We start from the raw sequence: 21768 nt of genomic DNA, 5'->3' as shown, positions 1-21768 counted from the left end.
TCATGGTCACAAGGGAGTGAGCTAATTGCAGATACAGCTCTTGGAGAAGTAATTGCCTTGTACTTTTTTCTTCCTCTGGCTCATGTCTTTTCCTTTGTGAGGAGGCCTGAAGCACGTTTCCCGAGAGAAGAGTGAGAGGTCTGTGGCAGACCTCATGCCACTTTCCAGCTGGAGCAAAAGGCTTTCAATCTGTGACACAGAGCTGTTGAAAAGTCATTATTCCCTTACATAAAGCATGCAAACAGTGCACGCAGAGCGTTCAGCGGCACTGCCGCGAACACTCACGTAGCCTCCCGCACCGCGGGATCAGAAGGCTGCGGCGGTGGAGGGCCTGCCACCAGGGGCAGGCAGCCCACACGGTTATGGTGAGAGCCGGGCTGCTGCCCCGGGCAGCTCCGCCGGCCCCGCTCTCCGAGGGGCTGAGGCAGCCCGCCACAGGCGGGTGCCCCCGGGGCGGCGGCAAGGCGGGAACCGGGGGCTGCGAAGCGCTGCGAGGCGCTGCAAGGCACCGTGAGGCCGGCGGGCCCCGGCGGGCGGAGCCTCCCGCTGCCAGGCCTGGCCGCCCCGGCCTGCTCCAGCCCGACAGCGGCGCCGGCCCGAGGAGGAGCCGGAACCGCCGCCGCCCCGAGGAGGGGCCGGGCCGGGGCCACCACCAAGCCAACAGAGCCCACGGCTCCACCGCTCGCCTCAGGCGGCTGGCGAAGGGGCGGGGCCTCGGGGCGGCCGTCGGCGAGGGGTGGGCGTGCCGCGGGCGGGGCCGGAAGTTCCGGGTCGGAGGGGACAGGAAGTCGGGACGTGGCCGCCGCAGCGGAGCAGGAGGCGGAGGGCGGGCGGGAGGCGGTGGAGGATGGCGGTAGTGCTGAGCTCCGACCGGCTCGAGGTCTCGGTGGACGGGCTGACGCTGAGCCCTAACGCCGAGGTGCCGCACTGCGAAGCGCGGCTGGGGCAGGGGGAGCCCGCGGCGGGGCGGGGCCGAGCGGGCCCCGGCTCCCCGGGCCAGGCGGAGGTCGGCGGCGAGGCGGCGGAGGAGGCGGCGCTGAGCCTGGAGCGGCGCTGGGGCTTCGCGCTGGAGGAGCTGTACGGCCTGGCGCTCCGCTTCTTCAAAGGTGAGGCCGCCCGGCGACGTGGGCCGCACACCTCCCGCCGGCACCGGGGTGGCGAGGCGGGATCCGCCGCCTCCCGGGACGCCCTGGGCGGTGGCACCGGTCGCCTGTCCGCCGAGCCGGGCTGCGGGGCTCCACCTGTGCCCCGGGTCCCCCGAGAGCTGCGGGGGGCAGTGCCGGCGCGGCTCCGGGGCTCGGCGTGCCGGGCGCGGCGGCGAGCAGGGCTGAGCATCGTGTCCCGGCGGTCGGGGTGGCCTGTGGGGATGCGCTGGCCCTGGGGCGAGCGGTGAGCCGAGGCGGGGCGTCGGGCGAAGAGCCGGGAGGCAGCCCCGGGCCGCCCTGTGCCCGCTCCGCGGGGCCGGGAAGGCGTTTCCGAGGGTTTGCACCACCCGACCTAAAAACGGAGCAAAAAATTTAAAACCCTCGTTTGTGGCGTGTGAAGAAAAAACCTTGCCAATGTGGGCGAGGAGTGCGCTGCTTGGGTGTCGTGGAGTCAGCTGCCAGCCGGGATGCTGGCGGGAGGTGTCGTGCCGTCTCCACAGGATGCGAACTTCAAGTCTGGCTTTGCCGCTCCGTGTGCCGTCACGACTCCAGCTGGCAGCTGTGCGAGGGAGCCATCAAATACCCAGGGCGTGGACCTGCAGCGTTTGTCTTGGGAATCCCCTGTAGCCAGGTTTGCTTCCGTAGGAAGCTGGAGGTACCTTGCCACACTGGCTTTCCTCAAGAGGAGGAAATCGACTGTGGTTTGCGGAGGAAGAGCTGTGCTCGTTGTAGCACTATGTTGTGTTTGAGCACCTTGCAGCGATGTGTGGCTCTGCTGGCTTCCAGGTGGCTGCTGCTTAATTTTCGGCTGCTGCTTAATGTGGGGTGTCTAGCAACGTGCCTGTGCTAGGGAAGATCCAACTCTACTTGGAAAGGTCAGTCTTGTGGCAAGCAGTTGATAGATGACAGCTCCCCTCCCCCAGGAAGGCTGCCTCTTCTGAGGGCGAGCATACTGGCAGGTGGAAACTGTGCTAGAAGGACAGAGTTGTCTGTTTTCTTCAGTTTGGCTGACCTGCACCCTGATCATTGTTAGGAGTATGTAAGGCTCTAAGCAGTTTTCTTAAGCCTTGCTTCTTTGACCCTGTTACGATGCCTGTCCACAAAGCAGTTTTTCTGTTAGCATGCTAACATGCAGAGATTTTTTAAGTGCAAGAACCATAAGGGATCATAAGGGTCTTGATCTTTTTTTTTTTTCTTTTTTTTTTTTTTCCCCTGTGTCAGAAGCTGATGCAACCAGGTGTCAGGTTGTGGAAGCTGTCTCTTCTCTCTCTTTCTCCTTTCTGTATAACAAGCTACTTGAAAGAGTTCTGGTTTGGTTTAATGAGCATTTGTTCTTAAAATGTGGTGCAGAAAGAAATACATCTGCAGTAGCAAGTTCTTTATCTTAGTTGACTGTGGTCTTGGATTTAATAATCTACTGAAACCTGTATTTACAGTGTAAAAATTACACAGTGTGAATGGGCTTATCTAGACTGTTGCTAATCTATGTCTGTTATATCTCTTGTTTTCATGAAATTTATGTTCTACCTTCATCTCTGCTTGGATCATGAAAAGTCAGTGGAGTGTTACTTGTGTCTAGGTTCCAGTTCCTTGTGTTGTCTAAATGGTGGGGGTTTTGTTGCTTTCCTTTTAATGAAAGCTTAATCTCCACGTTTCAACTTACTGCTGCTCTTTTTTTTTTTAACTTTCTGCGATTTCTTCTAACGCATGGTTTTGCTCATAAAAGGAAATTTTTCTCCATTGCATAGAGTTGTCAGCCTTTTCAAATGAAGACCTTGTTCCTCTATCCTTATGGCTGGAATAAGTCAAATGAAGTCATTGCCCATACTTTCATCTTTAGTTTTTTGCTGAAAGTGCCGTAATGTGAAGATTTCTATTTATAGATGTGATGGTGAGTTACAGGAGCTTGTAATACTTGGATTACTGATTCTGCCAGCTGATTCTATATCTGTATGGCTCTGAAAATAATTGATCTTGTTTCCAAATTATTTTCATGCATCCACTGTCAAAACAACTGTGGGAGTGGGCATGCATGTTTTGCAGCCTTGTAGGTGCCAAGGAACAAATACAGATTCCTCTGTTACTTCAAGAAGCAACATATGAGGTATCTGAAGGTTGACCCATGTTAATAGGTCAGTGCTGAGATCCTGTTCCTGATAATTTCTCTAAAAACTATACTGACTTGGAGATGAGGGTGTCTTTTGGAAAATGTTATCTGTCTTAAAGCTAGTTGATATCCGTGCCTTGGTGTATGATGTTACCTACTCACACAGCTACCATGGAACAAACACGTGACTCGGGGCAGCGCTTGTTTGGGAGAAGGACGGTATCAGTGTGATGGGTGGAAGGAGCTCGGGTCAGGATATTAGAGGAGTCCCTGTGCGAGGTCAAAGGCTAAGCAGCATTCGCTAGTTACGCAGCTTCCTTTCTGCTTCAGTGTGCAGACTGAGTTGTCTGGTTTTAATGCGTGATGTGCTTTCTTCCTAGAAGAGCTGAATCTGATCAGAATACTTCGGATCTGCTTATTACGATGACTGCTAACACTTGTCTGTGGTGGCATTTTGCATGTAGCAGGGTTGCTGGAAGACAGGACAGGGTGGGAGTGCGTATAAACAATGTGAAAAACACAACTGAAACTGGGCTAGGATATTAAGAGTCTCAAAAGCTACTTTAGTCTTTCTCTGATGAAGACAAGCAGATCTAAAATGCATGACCCTGGGTCACTTCAACTGCGAGGCCTTAGGCTGTGCAGAGGACGTGCACTAGCTTTTTTTAGCATCCATAATGGCTTGTGAAGAAAGCTTTTTAGAATAACAGGGGCATAGAAAGTGGATGGTTAATAGTGTTCCGGTCTATTTTTCCCTGAGAAATGGGAGCCTTCCTTGCAATACACACCCTTTCACTTACTCCTCTGTTAAGCCTAGTTCAGGTCAACCAGCGTTGTGGTTGCCATTCAGAAGCTGCTGTGCTGTGCTGGATCCAGTGTACAGTGGAGAACACAGTCACATTGCTGAAATGGGTATGTTTGTTTCGGACAGTCCGTAATGGTGTGCCCTGGGGCAGCTGGCAGCGTAGAAGTGTCTCTGACAATTTATTGTGCATGTTGAGCTGGTACTGGCTACCCCAGTGAGGGTAACTTGTGCAGGGTGGAAGCTGCATCCTGCTAAGGGGGTGGCTTGCATAGCTCTGCCAGCAGATCGCTTCCAGTATCAGCCTGGCTTTATGGTTCTCCACATCCTGTCATCAAAATACCATTGTACCCACCCTTCAATATATGACAGTCCCAGGTGTGTTCATGCGTTGTCTGAAGTGATTTGCAGTGTGGCACATCTGAGTGGACGGTATACAAACCATATCGGTTTGGTATGTAAAAGCTCTCCTGGTATGTTAAGTAGTCTAACTTTGACTGCTCCAAGTTTTTCCTCTTATCCCAACAAGAATGCATCTTCACTATCAGCAATACATCATTCTAACTTAATTGTTTGACTTCTTTTTTTTTTTTTGAGGGCTAATTTGATGGCATGATTGTTATTTGTAAGTTAAATAGGCTCTTGTTTTCAGGAATATGAAAACCTCTCTAACATCTATGTTTGATGTGAAGTTGAGCTTTGATCATGTTTAATTGGAAGGGCTGGTTGGTAACTTCAACATCTCCAGCAGAGGAGAATTAGGAGCGTAAGAGCGTGTACTGGGATCAGCAGGCAGCGATTCAGTTCTTGTGCTTCTCAGTTTTAGCTTTGCTTATTAAAATTTTGCAAATGAATGCCGTTAACATACGTGACTTCTGCTTTTAAAAGCTACAAGGTGAAACAACGCGCTTCACAAACTATTTTCTAGCTTCTTCTAGATAATTGGACTGAATGCTATCCCGTGGGAACTGGGCATTTAGAGAGAGTGCAGTAAGTGAAGTTGAAGTGGAAAGCTGCTCTTACAGGGAGAAAAAATCTGGTGTTACATAGGAGTAACAGTATCTTGTATGATGCAGTCTCTTAAGCCTATTTCTTAAACTCACTTGAGTCTTAAATTTGCAGTTTTATACCAATTCATGTCAATGGTGCACAATGCCACATAGTGCCATAAGCCTCTGTTACCTGCTTTTCAACTTTCTGTTCTGTTTGCATGTCAACAAAAACTGTGGGCTTCAAGCACACGGTTGATTACCTGTAGTGCAAGGAGGGTCATTAGTGTTTTGAGTACTGGTTTTCTGGAGTATTCAGCTGAGTTGCCCTCCATGGATCTCAGTTTTGTGGGGAGCAAGCAGAGCAAGCAGCTGCTGTTAAGGAGAGCTGCCGTAACAGGATAGCTGTTGTGGGGATGGGAATTGCCCTTTCAGGGGTGACAATGCAGTGTGGTTTCATGGCACACATCAAGGCCTGAGCTTGCAAAGAGTGGGAGCCAGTCTTGCTCTGCTCTGGGTGAGCTACTTCATGTCATTAGTGAAGTACATGTGTGTATATGGGTGCTTGCTGCAGAATGCCTAAAGCATCGTAGGTCCATAGCCTGCCTCGTTCATGGCACCATTCCCTAAACCTCTGCTTGTAGAGTTCGGTCTGTTCGTGGCTGCCACTTAAGCGCAGAGTTCAGTTGACTACAGAAATTGCCATTTTGGGTGAATGATGATTGGCAGTATTATCGGGGAAGAAGTCTTCTCATCTGTAAGAAAGCTGAGCCTTTCTTTGGCCCTGTTGGGCCAGGCGTACCAGTGGCATAGGGAGGGTTTTATAGTTGCTGTACTACTCCTGTGCCCATCCTTTGGATTTCTCAATGTGTTCCCTAGAGCTCTTTGGTGTTCTTCAGCCTCTTGACAGCTGTATTAGACATGTGTGTAATAGGTACTTAAATGGTACGTTCACGGATGCTTGAATAAATCTGGCACTTCTACTTGTCTGGACTCATTAATGCTCTTTTTTGGCATATTTGATTCTGCACATGGCTTCAGGTCCTCTGGTTCAGTTTAACAACACTTCCAAATTTTTGGGATAATTATACAGCGTGGTTCATGCTGAATAATTCAACTGAAAAATAGCTAGTATACAACTTTGTTCTCTTGACTGGCTCCAAATATTTTTCTGAGAGCTTGCTTCTAATCTGTATTATCTACAAGTCACTGAATGCCTGTCTCATATTTTTCTCATCTGTCTGTTTTCCTCTCTTATCTAGCTTGTTTGTTTTTCTTCCCTTGGGTCACCGTTATTTGTAAACACAGATTTTTGGTTTCCCGTGACAGTTAGCGCTTGAGGTCTGACTTCTCTGTTTTGTGAAAATGCAGATGTGCTGTGTATAGCATGGGAAACAGCTTTTTTTTTTCCCCTTTAACCCTCTTCAGAAGTGTGTTCGAGTGCTGATGCTGTTGGCTTGCCTAGGTAGCAGCCTAGTACAGCAAATGGCTGGGGGCTCTGACAAACAGCTGTCGGTACACAGCTTGTACAAGGCAAACCATGCTGTAGGGACCCCTTTGAGAAGAGTACTTTGCTTGGAAGCCTGGCAAAATCTGTGTGGTACCCTTATCAATCAACTTGCTTTTAAGCACGCTGCCCCAGAATATTAAGTATGATTTCCAAGTGTGTGCTGTTTAATGGAAGTGCTTGCTACCCAATATGCAAATTCTGAGTTAAATGTGAAGTGTGAAAGAAATGAGGAGAAGCCAAAGGACTCTGGGTGGCCTGAGAGCAGGAGCTCTGAGACCCAGGGACAGAGCTTACCAGGACGCGGTGATCTGCAGCTCTTAAGGATCACAGACTTGGGGTGGGAAGCGACTTCTGGGAATCAAGTTTAACCCTCCTGTGTGGACCAGGCTTCTCAGGACTCTGTCTGGGTTTTGGATATCTCCAAGGATGGAGACTTCCAAACCTCTCTGTGCATCCTGTTCCAGTGCTTAATCACTCTCACAGTTTAAGAAAAAAAAAAAGCAAGCCCCCTCTTAAGCATAGGTGGAGTTTCCTATGTTTCAGTTTGTCTGCTGCTTCTTGTTGTAAGGTTGTGTGATATTGGGAGAAGAGCAAATACTTGAGATTCTGGAAGAGTGGAGTGGACCTCTAGGAATGGATAATAAACAATTAAATGTTTACCTTCCTAATTCTTTGATTCTGGCTTTAAAACAAATGGCATGCACATAGTGGTTCCTTGTGATGTTTTAACTGAGTCAGTTCAGTAACATACTGAACTTACTCTGTCAAAAATAGAGCTTTTTGCTGTGACCTGCAAACACTTTTCCTCAGGGGTTGTTTCCAATTTTCAGAAGCATTCGCTCGGAGTTTTTCAGTAAGCCATAGTAGTGGTATTTCCCCTACTCCTTTGTTCTGAGATTTGCTGCTTTTCCTGTTAATAACTCTGTTCACAAGCATCAGTTGAGCAATTTTGCAATCTGTAAATGTCAGCTCTAAAATTTGGGTGTGAATCGGACTGCTCAGACTGGGGCTGTAAACAGCTTGCTCCGAAAGAGAGCTGGGAACCAGTGGCAGCTGTGCCTGCAGTTCCTGACACATGGAGAGCAGTTAGAGTACAGTCATGTGGAATGAGGAAGCTATTACCAGAGGTAAACAATAGTCGTTTCAGCCTTCCAAAAGGAGATGATGCTTTTTTATTTATTCTCCTGTTCAAGAAAAAGGTCTTTTCTTAATGAGCAGTGTAATTTTCAATAGCAGTGCCTGTTGCTTAATTCGTTTTGACAGTTTAAATGTACTGAGGTAAGTCCTAGCTGACTCATTCGTACATCGTTTTAAGTCAAGGCAAGTCGTCTTGCCAGTAAGTGTGGTGGGATATTACCAGGACCACTTCAGGAGGTGTTGGTGTGGAGTTGTTGGAATTCTGATTATGTTCAGGCTTCTGTTGCTTGTGTCACATGGCCAGAGCCTTCTGCACGTGTTGGTGCTGATGGGGTCACCTCTGAGACTTTTCATTGTGAGGGGTTATTCCAGCTGCCTTGGCAAAGTGCAGCAATCATGTTCCCTCAAGGAAAACTCCCATAATTCTGATCTATTTTTTTTCTTCTCTGCAGTTTTCCTTGCCCTAAACCTTGCTTGTTCCGCTTTCATTGATGTGGAGAGCATGAAAGGAGAGCAATCTATAAAGTTAACATCACATCTTTCTTTGTGGAAATTCCTTCCTATCCACACTACAATAGACTTGGCAGACACATTTGAAATCAAGTTAAGGTTTTTAAATATTTGTGAGATACAGATCCATATGGTATAATGTTCAACCAATTAACATAAATATGTCACAACTTATTAGCTGAGGTTGAATATAGATGGTATGATGAAAAACACAATTAAGTTTTAGCAGCTGAAGTAGATGTGCTGCTTCTGGACAGATCTATATTTTAATAGAACTGACAATTTGTCTAACCTTTTGTGACTTATTCTTTTTTTTTTTTTTTTTACAGAGGAAGTCATGGTAGTGGTTATACAAAATGTTCTTTGCTATCTTTAGCTTAATTAATCGCAACACTGAAAATTTTTTTCTGCAGAAAAAGATGGCAAGGCCTTTCATCCAACATATGAAGAAAAACTCAAACTTGTGGCACTGCACAAGCAGGTTCTGCTGGGACCTTACAACCCTGACACTTGCCCTGAAGTTGGATTCTTTGATGTGCTGGGGAACGATAGAAGGTAAAAGGGCTGGTGCTCTTACTGGTCTTAACTCTGCTTTTCCTGTCTGAAGATAACATCATCCAATTTCCCCAATGAGACAAGTATGTGGGTTGCCTCGACACATGTGTATGGTAGTGGAAAGTGAGAGTGGCCTCTTCAAATACACCGTAGAAATCTGAGTCACAGTTCAGTGAAGGAGCTAACAGAAGGTTGTTGGGTTTTGGCCAGCCCCATTAGGAAAAGCTGCTCTGCTGTGCTAACAGTCCAGTTTCTCGTAGTAGTTTAAGACTCAGTTAGCTGTGTGTCAGTGTGCAGGCCCGCATTTCATCCAAACTCCACGCCAAGGTTACAGCGGGCAAAGCCCTTTGCCGGTGGTAGCAGCAGTAGCCATAGCTTTTGCTAATGCTCCAGATAACTTCTGATACCAGATACCTGATGCATGCAAACTCTTGATTGAATTTTTGACATCTGGGCAGTCTCAGGCTTGTCTCTTGTATTGCTTGCAGTTCAGGCTGCACTTCAGATGTTCGTTGTTGCTATTTCTAGTGTGAAGGCCATGTGCGACACAGCACTGGCTTCTTGGAGCCGGACCCAGCGCACTGCTTTTGCCCAGATGGATGTAGCTTTCCTTTAGGAGGAGCCAGGCTGTTCCATTCAACTAACTGAAGCACTAGAATCGATCGTTGTTACAGTGTTTGTTCATCCAGGAAAATGTATGCGTATTTTCCCACAAACTTTAGTGAAAGAAGGGTGAAAAATAATTCAGGTTCATCTGTAGCTGGGAAGTTTCTGGATGTAGTTCAGAATTTTAAGTAGGGTTGATGGTATGTATGAGACTTCCTATAAGCACTTAATTATGCCTGTTTGAAAGAGTTGTTCTGGTGCAGGCAGGCGAGAGCACTGTCCTGTCTTTGGGAAGAAGTTGTTGGCTCTCTGAAACTGCATATGATAAAGTTTGGTCCCTGTGCACCCAGCTTTTTTTTTTTTTTTAGATGGGTTATCAGAGTTCACTACTGACTTGAAAAGAGTTGAGTCTTCTGTTATTTCAGCTGATTTCTCTCTCAGGAAGGAATGGGCTGCCCTTGGAAACATGTCAAAGCAGAAAGCTATGACAGAATTTGTGAAGCTCCTGAATAGGTGCTGCCACTTGTTTTCAACGTATGTCACTTCCCACAAGATAGAGAAAGAAGAACAAGAAAAGAAAAGGTAATGTTTGAGTCCTTTGGTGTTGGAGTGTATTGTGTGTAACTCGACCTATGGGCAGTATCACAGCTAGCTTAGGCTGAAGTTGTCTTGGGAAGAGAAATGCTTGAAGTTTAGGTGGCTGTGGTGCCATATGATCTCTTTAAGTGTTTTTACTTTGCCTGTAATGAATGATTGTTTCTGAGGTGAAGACACCTACAATACAAGGGGGTTTTAAGCTTTTGGTGCTGCTGTCATCTGCTTCACAAAATGTCTGCCCTGATACGTCTGTGGACTAAACATGTTCAGAACATGAAATTGTCAGGTGTTTTAAACTGCTCTGCTAGTATGGGTTAGCAATTTGAGAAAGACTATCTTCTACTATTATTTATGTATCATGTGATTAATAAACTATAGCATCCATGTAATTACTGAATATATGTTAAAGCTTGGAAGATGTGTTTAAGGTTTTCGGGCAACTTTTTCTGTTGCACTCTCTGACAGATAGTATACTAACAGGTTAAATGAATATCAAGTTACGATACATCATTTTTACTTGTCATGCTGCAGAGTGCAGTAAAACTAAAAAGTAATGTGATTTCTTCTTGTGTCCAGTAAGACGCTTCTCCAGGCCAATTTAAGTGGGAGGAGATGATACCAAACAAAAAGCCTTTTTGGGCAGGCAAAAGGCAGGTTGCAGCATGTTAAAAATAACTCATCCTAGGATTGTAGGAATGCTGAAATAGCTTACTGAGTGGATGTTGCAGAAGAGAAGAGGAAGAACGAAGGCGACGTGAAGAAGAGGAGCGTGAGCGTTTACAAAAAGAAGAAGAAAAACGTAGACGAGAAGAAGAGGAAAGACTGAGAAGGGAAGAAGAAGAGAGGAGGAGAATAGAAGAGGAGCGACTTCGGATGGAACAACAGAAGTGAGTAGCTGAAACAAACAACGCTTCAAAGAAAATAGCTGCCTTAAAATTGAGGCAATTGTATCTAACTGATTAAACAGTTAATGCTAGAATTGAATGCCTGAAGTTCAGAGCGCTCAAGTCTGGCAGTGACATTTGCATCCTTTAGTTAAGGGGGGGTCAGTTTGCAGAGAGTAATTATCCTGTTGTGTTACTGTATGCAGCCTTCTCAGATGAAAGTGCCAGAGAAGTTTTCTTTAAAGAGAAGCTCTGGAGGCTTTTGGGTTCAAGAGTTGCACCTCCTGAAGACTTGCGGCTCCGCTTCTTAAATGATTAATGCTGCGCTCAACCGAGCAGAGTGAAATGTCCAGCGGGAAGCGTTGTTTGAACTGTCACTTGAAAGTTTCTATCCCTTCACAGGAGGCGGAGCCTTGCAAAAAGGATAAGGGCACTTCAGTGGGGTGTTTTGAATGCATGGCTGAAATTTTCTAACATGGTAGTCTTAACACTACCTCCTTAAAGGTGCTCCCTTTCTTGGAAGTGTAGCTCTCATTTGTATGCTGACAATCACTGGATCTTACCACCTTTTTAAAAGAAATACACAATTTGTGTTCAAATACACTTAATCTCTGTTTGTAGCCTGAAGTAAATTGTTTCCTTAGAATATACAGCTCTAGTTGTTTTTCATTGTTCCCATCACATTCAGATGGAGAAAACATGGATCTGGCTTTGCACATGTGTTTAAGAGAATAGTAAATCACCAAAGCTGTTCCATATCCATCAGCAACCGTTTTCCATAATAAAAATGTCTTCACAGGAGGTGTCTCTGAAGTAGATCCTGCACTTGCTATGTAGTGGTTTTAAGGAGCAAATAATTAATCCACAAATTTTACTGTTTGTTTAACGTGGTGAGAGCCAGAGAAGTGTAAAATACAGACGTAAATGAACAGAGAATACAATAAAAAATGTTGCACAGCACTAAGTAACAAGAAGTGTGGCATGCCTTGAAGTTAAGAGGTTGTTTTTTTTTCATTAATAGCAGTTGTGTATTAAGTGGTTGTAGCAGGTTACAAAGAGAAAGAGCTTAGACAGAAAGAGAATGTGGATACATACATACATACAGGCCAAGTGTATCTAAACTGGTCATAGTTTGCTGAAGAGTAGTAAATTTTGCCCTTTAGGATATTGAACCAGTCCTAATACTGGAGCTTTTAGAGGATGATTTTTTGGGGAAGGAAAGAAACCTGCGTGTTTGTGATACTACTTTCTTCCTCGGAAGATAGCTAGTCATTATGGACATATGTGAGACAGACCCTGGATCTAGCTGATAATTTTACTGTGTAGTTCGTTAGCCTTTTGTAGAGAGGAGAAAAACTGAGCCTGTGTGTAAGTAACCCATGTAATGTTCCTCCTGCAGTTTCACCAGTTCAGTTTATTGGAGGCGCAGATGCCCTATTTGGCAGCATCTTTTTTTCGTTCCTGAATTAGGCCACAGTCAGTCATGCTTTTCATATTTGTTTGCATACTCCTGGGAAATTAAGATAGTAATGTGGTGTGTTCTTCTTAGGTTTACCAAAATGCATTGGTGTGTTGTATCACAGCAGGATTGTTCTTACCAGCATTTGTAGAAGGGCTGCTAGAAGAATGGCTTCTACATGTTCTCTGGAAGAACCAAATGTGGGGGTTTTGCCTTGCTTGAGAAATTTAGTCGTGTGTTTTTGTAGCACTATGTCTTTGTCAGACTACGGATTGAGAATTATGTAAGAGGTATTTTTTTAATTATTATTTTAACATTTGATGTTTTCAAATGTGGAGTAAAAATTGTTGCTTCCTTCTTGATATTCCCAGCATATCTTCTTGGCAAAATTTACATTGGCATGACCTCTGGGCTGTGCTCTATTATGTAGATTTGTTTTAATTGGTTTTCCCAGGAATTGAATTAACTGTCTTTGAGGCCATTTAAATCACTTAAGTACAGGATTCCCCCAGCATCATCAGCTGCTTGTAATCTTCATGCTCTCCTCCCACCGATCTAGGCAACAGATAATGGCAGCACTGAACTCCCAGACTGCAATCCAGTTCCAGCAGTATGCAGCCCAGCAGTACCCGGGCAACTATGAACAGCAGCAGATCCTAATTCGGCAGCTCCAAGAACAGCATTATCAACAATACATGCAGCAGTTGTATCAAGTCCAGCTTGCACAGCAACAGGTATGGCTGACCAGCTGAGAAACTTAGATTTTTATGTCCCAGGCTGTCCCTGGGAGGTGTTAACTTGCCTGCTGTTACCTCCTTGAAAAGATAATTGCTACAAGAGAGTGTTGTAGTGACTAATGCTGCTTCACATTCAAACACCAAAGCTCATTTAGTTAACCTTTTCAAGTAGTTTTCGAGGCAGCCATTAGTTAAGAAAACTGTAGTAAGCAGCCTTTACTAATTACTTTGTTCGATATTATTCTTGGACGCCTGATGTGGAGTGCTGTGCTGCAGCATCGATTGTGTGTAACTCTGTGGGGCATCTGAGCAGGAGCAGACCTGTTCAGGTGACTCTCCCTGTAGGGATCACACCTGAAGGTCTGTGTGGACCAGCAGGCTGTGGTCAGCCCAGGGTTTCCAGCTGAACGTGCATGTGCACTGCCACATGCGCTACTGGGTGATTGCTCCTCCCTGCCAACTTGAGCATTACTGACTTCTCTCTCCTTTTACATCTATTGTCTGATATCACTGGCTAATTAAGTCTCCTGCTTGTGATTTGGGTGGGAGGATAGACTTTTGTATTGCTGGTAGCAATGGGTGGCAGTAGGATGTGACTTCTTTGCAAAGGTTTTGTGCCTGGGCTTGGAAGGCTACTTTAGGTGAATTTTGCGTATCTGGCAAATGTGCTGTATTCACATCTCGAGCTATTTTAAAGTTTAAGAATGTCTTAAACACATGTAAGCCAGACTTCAGACACCAGTGCATCTGACTTCTCTGGGCAGGACCTGAATCTTGAATGGCCTATAACTGCCAGCCTGAGGTCTGTTGTTCTTGAGCTAAAGACTTAAAATTCAGGAACTAATTTCGCATTAAGTCATTTGTATTTTGACAAGGCTGACACCTCCAAAGAACTGTCCAAGGAAGGAATCCATGTGAATATCATGAAGTTCAGCGAGGCCAAGTGCAAGCTCCTGCACCTGGTACCAGTACAGACTGGGGGATGAATGGACTGTGAGCAGCCCTGCAGAGATGGACTTGGGGACACTGGTGGATGAAAAACTGGCTATGAGCTGGCAATGGGCTCTTGCAGCCCAGAAGGCCAACCATATCCCGGGCTGCATAAAAAGTGTGGTCAGAAGACTGAGGGAGAGAGGTGCTTCTCCCTCTCAGCTCTCATCAGACCCCACCTGGAGCCCTGTGTCCAGCTCTAGGGTCCCCAGTGCAAGAAAGACCCTGGACCTGTTAGAGCTGATCTGAGGAGGGCTGCAAAAATGGTCAGAGAGTTGGAGCACCTCTCCTGTGAAAGAAGGGCTGAGAGCATTGGGGTTGCTCAGCCCAGAGAAGAGAAGGCTCCGGGGAGACACTATTGCAGCCTTTCAAGACTTAAAGGAGGCTTGAAAGAAAGACTGAGAAAGACCTTTTTACCAGGGCCTGTAGTGACAGGATCTGGGGCGATGGTTTTAATCTGAGTGTAGATTTAGGTTGGACATAAGGAAGAAATTTTTTTTTTTTACGAGAGTGTTCAGATGCTGAATCAGGTTACCCAGAGAAGCTGGTGTCCCTGCCCCTGGCAGGTGGGTTGGACTAGGTAATCTTTAAAGATCCCTTCCAACCCAAAGCATGATTTGAAGTAATGTAGGAAAGTCAGAGGCTTCCTGTCCTGTTATAATTGCGCTTTAAGCTTAATGACACCTTGGTACCAGTGATCTGGTGTCATAGTGGTAAGCAAAAGCTATAGCCTCATCAGTCATGTCCTCGATGCCTTCTGTAATTGATAACTGCCCCCTTGAGACTGAGGTGTCTGCCCCCTTGAGACTGAGACACTGCTGCCAGTTTTCTTCAGTGCTATCAGCACTGGCTCCTTTCAGTCATGGCTGGCTGCTTTCTGCATACAAAAGACTGATGCCCTCCAAGACCTGGGCAAAACAGCCTTTCCTTTATAGTGGCTTACAAAATAAGAAGTCTGCTGGGCAATGAAGCTTATCTTCCAAGTCTGTTTGAACAACTCTTGTAGAGGAAAGGATGAAAGACAAGCATGTAACAGCTAAAGTTACTTGATTCTACTTCAGACTTCCCTGAAGACTCAGGTAGCCTCTGTAACACTTCTGAGGAACACATCCTTTTTTGGATGCCTGTAACTCTGCAGCCTTGGGATCTGTTAGTGTAATTAGAAGTGCTGTTCTGTCATGGCTGCTTACAGATCAGCTTGTGTTACAACTAGTTCTGGCAAGGCTGTGTGCAGTAGTTTTCTAGAAAAGTTCTCGCCAGTTTACGTTGTCTCGGTGTGTGTAGCATGGCAGCAGTAGAAAATAGATCTGTGCAGCATCTGTACAGTTGCTGAAATTTGAAATCTCATGTTTGGCTGTGTTGTCTTCATGCTCCTTCGGGATACCTATATTACATTCATTCATCAAAATCATGTGCTTATTAGGTTACTCTTTAAAGAATGGTACTGTCACTTACACCTCTTTCTCTGTCCCAACAAGAAAGCGTACTTAATCTGTACTGATATCCCCCTGCCCCTAGTTAAGCCTTGAAGGTAAAGGAGTAATGCAGCCTGCTCAAATCCAAAAGGATGTTTGTTGCCTTGTATAATTTCATTTTAGGTATATTTAATCCTTTGCACAGGGACAGCATGGTAAATTCTATCTAAAGAGTTTCAATGTAAGTCATGTTCTAAAAGCAGCACCTCTGAGCTTTAACGACTCTTCTTCCAGACCACTCACAGTCCTCGTAGCTCTTCATGCTTCCTGCTTTGATAGAGAGCCCCATTGAGCAGATTAACTCACAAATTGGCGAGTAGTTGTTAAACCTTAAATACTTCCAGCTCTTCTTAGACCTGGATGAGCTCAGATTGGAACCCTTTCAGCCCACTGGTAAAAACCAGCAAACAAGTCATCACTTTCAATTTTGAAGGGAGTGTTATAGGAATTACTGGAATGCAGAACTTCTGTAGTTAAGTGCAGGCGTTTGTGTGTGCCCTAATTAACTTGGAAGTTGAATCTTTTTGTTCAGCTTGTATCTACCAGCCTAGAACAAAGTGACTTCACTCCCCTGATACGACGTACATGTAATTCTCACTGGTTAGTGTGTGCTGCGTCTGGTCTTTTATGTCAGCCCTCTTTGTGGGGTGCAGGGGGAGGTATTTTTGTCTTTAAAATGTCTTTATACCCTCTGCTGGAAGAGGGAGACATCTTGGGGAGGTTTTGGTGTTACTTGATTTAATTTCTGTCATTTTAGGCAGCCTTACAAAAACAGCAGGAGACGGTTGTGGCAGCAACAGGGACACCCCTGACTACTGCATCAAAGGTGAATGCGCCTGCCCCAGGGGACACCCCATCCATTAATGGGCAGGCCAGTGCACATGCAGACAGCCCTGAAAAAGAGCTGGATCCAGAGGCTTTGGAAGAAGCACTGGAGAATGGACCAAAAGGTAGGACTAGCTAGACTCACTAATTAAAAAATAAATGGGTGCAAGCCTTTTCTGGGTTCACTATGGCTCTTTGCTTGGCTTCACTGGGCTATGGAAGAGCTAGGTTTAATTCCTCGGTCCAGTTTTTCTCAAGGGAGAACAATATTGCACAGGCAAAACCCAGCTTTGTGGGCAGGGAAAGAGAAAGCAGCAGAAGCATTTCAGGCAAAGTGGACAGGATCCAGAACATCCTTTCACTCTTGACTTGAAGGAAAGGAGTGTAAAAGTTCTGGCAGGAAGCTCTTTGGTGCAGAAATATGTGCAATCTTATTTGAACTCAGATCAAAAATTTAGCCTTGCGGATTAAAATAAAGCTACATCCTTCTTTCTGTCTCGGAATACTGCCCTACCAGTGGCTTAGCCTGGTCCTGTGTGCAATCTGGACTGCTGTCCCCTCCCATTTCCCACCCCTGCCTTCCTCAAACAGCTTCTAGGAAGCTGTAGAAGCAGAGCAGGGAAAGTAGCTTCCCAGCAGCACTCTCATCACTGGTATTTCTGGTGTTGCCTCTATACTTTCGTCCATAATCAGCAGTCCTCAAAAGACTTGCTTGGATCCCAGTACGGAACTGACACCAGCGCAGTCCCTGTCTGTGTAGCGAGGTGTTCAGTTATTTAGTCAGTATCTGGTAATTTCTAGACAAGTCCACAACTTCTGGTTCTGTCACATTAAAGATGTTTTCAGTGAAGGGTTTTGTGCAGTGTAACCCCATGTTTTCTGTGTAAGCGCTGTTGGCTTAAATATAACAGATGGGCAAACTGGTAGGACTTATGTGTGCAGTGTTAGATCTAAACTCATGCAAGTTTCAACTGTGAAAACCAAACCAAACCAAATAATTACTTGGAAGCTACTTGGATGCTTGTGGCCCTCAAGTGCCCCTAAGGCACACTTAAGTATGCAGCATCAGTAACTGAAACAAGGCTTAACCAGAGTATTTCTTCCCCTCTCTCCAGATTCTGTTCCGGTGATAGCTGCCCCATCGATGTGGACACGACCCCAGATAAAAGACTTCAAGGAAAAAATCCGGCAGGATGCAGACTCTGTGATCACAGTGGGCCGAGGAGAAGTAGTTACAGTTAGAGTACCAACCCACGAAGAGGGGTCTTACCTCTTTTGGGAGTTTGCTACAGACAATTATGACATTGGTTTTGGGGTGTATTTTGAATGGACAGACTCCCCTAATACTGCAGTCAGTGTGCATGTCAGCGAATCCAGTGATGATGAGGATGAAGAAGAAGGTAAGCGTGCTTGTTTATGTGAACCGCCAATCCTTCAGAGCTTGCCATGGGGGGGAAGACCCAACTGATTGTCTCGTGTAACTTCCTAGTTCCCCCAGCTTCCATCTAGCTGAAATCTGGCCTTTAATTTTGGATAGGAAGTGCAATTCTGAAATGAACTTCAGTCACCTGATTTGGTCATAGATAGGTTAAAGCATTTGAGGGTGGGGAAATCCTTTTCCAAAGTTTTAGTTACTGCTTCGTGTGCCCTCTCATTCAAATCAGCAAGCTAGATTGAAACTGTGCCGTAATGGAGCATAATGGATCTGCACACTGAAAGCGTTAAGAAAAATCCTGCCCTGCTGTTCATCAACTTTTTCTAGGGAGGAAGTTTCCTTGAGGCTTCAGCAAAACAGCTTAAAAGAATAATTCCTGATAGTGGCCAGGGCACGAGTCACAGCTTTACCTATGGGGGAGTCTAGCATACCACCAGAGAAAATACGTTTTGAAATGAGCATGTGATTTGCGTACAAACTGCTCTGACATAGGAAGCAGCAGCCTTCTGGAGGGTGTTACTACTCAGTAGTTGGGAGCAGTCAGCGTGGGGTCATGTCTTATTGAACACTAGAGCTTGGCATCTCTACAAACTGACCCAGCTGTGCTGGGAAGATGGGTGTGGTGAGTTGTCAATATCAATATCGAACTGTAAAATTCATGGTAAAGTGAGCGTGCTTACTGTTCCTCCTGCTTTTGAATGCTTTAGCCACAGCTTTGGTATGAGCTCCTTCAACCCATCTGATTTTTAAACTAACAAAGAGCGCCTTGTCCGCTACAGATCAGTCTGACTTTCTCTTGTAAAGCATCCACCCATGTTAACGGACACTTTTTTTTTTTCTTGCAGAAAATACTAGCAGTGAAGAAAAAGCCAAAAAGAATGCCAACAAGCCTCAGCTAGATGAAATAGTGCCTGTGTACAGACGAGACTGTCACGAAGAAGTGTATGCTGGCAGCCACCAGTACCCAGGGAGAGGAGTTTATCTTCTTAAATTTGACAACTCCTACTCTCTATGGAGGTCAAAAACAGTTTACTACAGAGTTTATTATACTAGATAAAGGCGTGGCTGTGTCTGGGCTGTGCAGAAGATGTCATTTTATTTGGAATTTTCTTCAAGCATAATGGATCCTTTTGAGTCTGTGTTTTATCCTGTCTGTATCTGTATGGTTTGTGTGAACTTTAACAAGTAGACACTGGGATCTTCCTGCTCCATGACACTAATGCATATTGCATTGGGCTTAACACAGGATCTCCCTAGCCCTTTTGGGTATTGAAGTTAACCAATGGAAGTCATTGGCTCCAATGCTAAGGTCACATCAGTTGCATTTGTTACAGCCTCATGAAAAAGGGGGAGGGAGTTGCTGGCTCACTGGCTGGGTGATCTGATGTTTCCAGGTCTGGATGCTTTGAATAACTTGTTAACGGTTAATTTAAAGGTCCCATCAATAACTGGTAGATTTGGATGCAGTTTGCTGTGTAGCAAGTTTCTCTTAACTGTAATTGAATGTCAGATTTTTACACCATTAAAACTTGAAACTTTTAAGTTGATGCAGTTTAGAAACAAGTTGTCTCGCTTCTGTCCTCATCAAAGAAGAAACATTCGGTTCCTTGAATCAGTGTAGTGGCTAAGACAGGGATGAACAGCATCCTGAAAGTACAGCAAATAACCTCTCCTGAAGATGTAAACTGAGTGACAATTTATAATATACGTAACAAGAAGAACCTTAATCTCTCTGCCCTGCTGCTAACCCTAGAATAGAGAAAGTCATTTTTTGAGGCAATTGACTTTGAACCAGGGCACAAACAATTTCTAAGTTTGGTGGGTTTTTAATGGGGTAGACTTTAAAAAAAAAAAACAAAAAACCAAACCAAAAGAAAACAACAAACTAACTACAAACCTGAAAACAGTTTTCTGTACCATGTTCTGGTTTGTCTGTTTTTGTAAAACCTGAATAAGCACATTGTGCATCTGAAGAACAGTAAGTCACTTCGATAAAGTATAGGAATTAATGTTGCACTAATTATGGAAATCACTGCCAGTCCATTTTAGTCTGAGCTGGTGATCCGTGGGTGCAAACTTTCTGCTTTAATCTGTAAATGTCTGCAGAAAGGCAGAGTGCACATACAGATACTTAATAATGTAGCTTTAATCTCAGTTTCATATGGTTTGGTTGGGGCATTTCATATTTTGTATTGTGGAAAAATGCAGGTGGCTACCTGACTTGAGGCTGCAGAAGGAACCTGCTGTCCTTGGAGCCCTGCGCCCCAGGGGTGAGGTGTTGGCAGTGATGGCTTGCACAAGTGCTCTCTGCATGGGTAACTGAAAAGAAACTTGGTAACTAAAAGAAAACGGTTACTTTGGGTGTCTCAGATCAGTTCTTGCAGTAAGACTCCCATTGATTAGCTGCAGTGTGTACAGTTCCATGGCAGATGATACTAAGTTCGTGGGATTTGTTTGAATAATCAGTTTGTACATACATAATACTTTACTTTTCTCATACCAACCATGGAGATAGATACTTCTCCTAGAGTGTTTAACTTGTCATCGTTTGGTTCAGCAACACCATACCAGCTTATAGCTAGTTAGTGCTGCTTTATCCAAAAACACTGTACAATGTTCTGCTCTTGTGTACATACAGTATATAAACCATGAATTTAGAAAGTACCTTGCTTTTAAAGAAAACTGTATTTAATGTAAAAAAAACCCAAAAAAACAAAAAACAAAAACTTTTAAAAAGGCAGGCACTAATATATTTCTTCTGGTCTTCAATTTAAATTTTTTTTGTCCATACAAAAATGTTATAACTTTTTTCTCTAAGAATATCTGTTCTTGGGAGTGGTGTTTGTCGCTTTAAATGGCAGCACTTACTGTCATGTGTTGGATGTTAGAACTTTTACGTTTTCAGACTTTTTTTTTTTATTGCCTCTGGCTGTTGGTTAGTACAGTACAAGTGCGATTTCAAGATACCTTGAGATAGTATTTAATCCTAATTAAAATACATTTATCTGTAACGCTGTTGGCTTTTTATTGATCTGGAAACCTTGGCATTGCTGCATATGGCTATTGAGTTAAGTATGGCTATTGAGTTAAGATAAGCTTGTCCTCTTCCCTGTGATTTTTAAAAATCCAGTGCCATGTTAACAGTGTGGTCTTAGCAGCCAAATCGCTTGGGCCAAAGGCTCTGCATGAGACGTGTCACTATCTTGCTTGATGAGGCCATCTGTCAACATTAGAAGAGCCCAGCTTGAACAGCGTAATCACTTTGGTTTTTGAAAGGGTTGGATGTGGGCAGCTGACACTTGTAAGCTATTTTCTGCCTAGGAGAAAAGCATCCCCCTCTCCCCCCAAGGTATAGTGAACCCAACCCCGAGGGGTGGTACGGGCTGGCAGCATTGTACTGAAAAGCCCTTTGCCCAGAACCATGCACGGTTTAGACTGAACGAGAAGAAAAGCAAGACTGGAGAGGCAAAAAGGCAAGTTATGCTAATTCTGTTAGCCAAAATTGCCCTCTGCCACTTCCCTGCTGCTAGTAAGTAGCTTATCCTGGAGCTGAGGCCAGAAGTGGGTTTTGCCCTAGTTTGCTGGGTGGCCCAGTCCCTGTAGGCAGCAACCTCTCAAGCTAGCGTGTCCAGATTTCATCTGGGGAGCAGAAGTCTCTTCAGGGAGAACAAAACAAATGCTGTGCTGCTAAAGCAAGATGCTGAGAATCAGTTCAATGTACCGTATGGTCTGAGAATGCTCCAAACTAGTTTCATGTGAAGTGTGCGAGTGTGTCGAAACCCAGGGTAATTACAGCAGCGAGCCCACCCCAACTGGACCTATTTTACCTGTCTCATGCATGTGTAAATTGCCCTTTTCTCCAATTAAAAGGGAAGCACTGTACTCCTCACCGCTCTCCTCCACAAGAGAGTTATTGTAAACACCTTCTGAAATGAACTGAGTCACTGGCAATAAATCTGAGTGATGCAACATAAACAGGTTGACAAAGCTCAGTACCAAATACAC

General features: G+C 45.0%; 1 protein-coding gene across 1 annotated transcript; it reads left to right on the top strand.

The window, feature by feature from the left end:
- Window positions 1-821: 821 nt before the first annotated feature.
- On the top strand, window positions 822-20774 carry ACBD3 (acyl-CoA binding domain containing 3). Its single transcript, XM_040611977.1, has 8 exons — window positions 822-1106; window positions 8614-8755; window positions 9803-9943; window positions 10687-10845; window positions 12861-13035; window positions 16261-16453; window positions 17444-17728; window positions 18609-20774. Exons 1-8 carry the CDS (start codon window positions 848-850, stop codon window positions 18818-18820), a joined length of 1566 nt encoding a protein of 521 aa, XP_040467911.1. The 5' UTR covers window positions 822-847; the 3' UTR covers window positions 18821-20774.
- Window positions 20775-21768: the final 994 nt, after the last annotated feature.

Source organism: Falco naumanni, chromosome 12 (genome assembly GCF_017639655.2).
Source record: "Falco naumanni isolate bFalNau1 chromosome 12, bFalNau1.pat, whole genome shotgun sequence".
Lineage (NCBI taxonomy): Eukaryota > Metazoa > Chordata > Aves > Falconiformes > Falconidae > Falco > Falco naumanni.
This window is presented reverse-complemented; position numbering and strand designations above follow the sequence as displayed.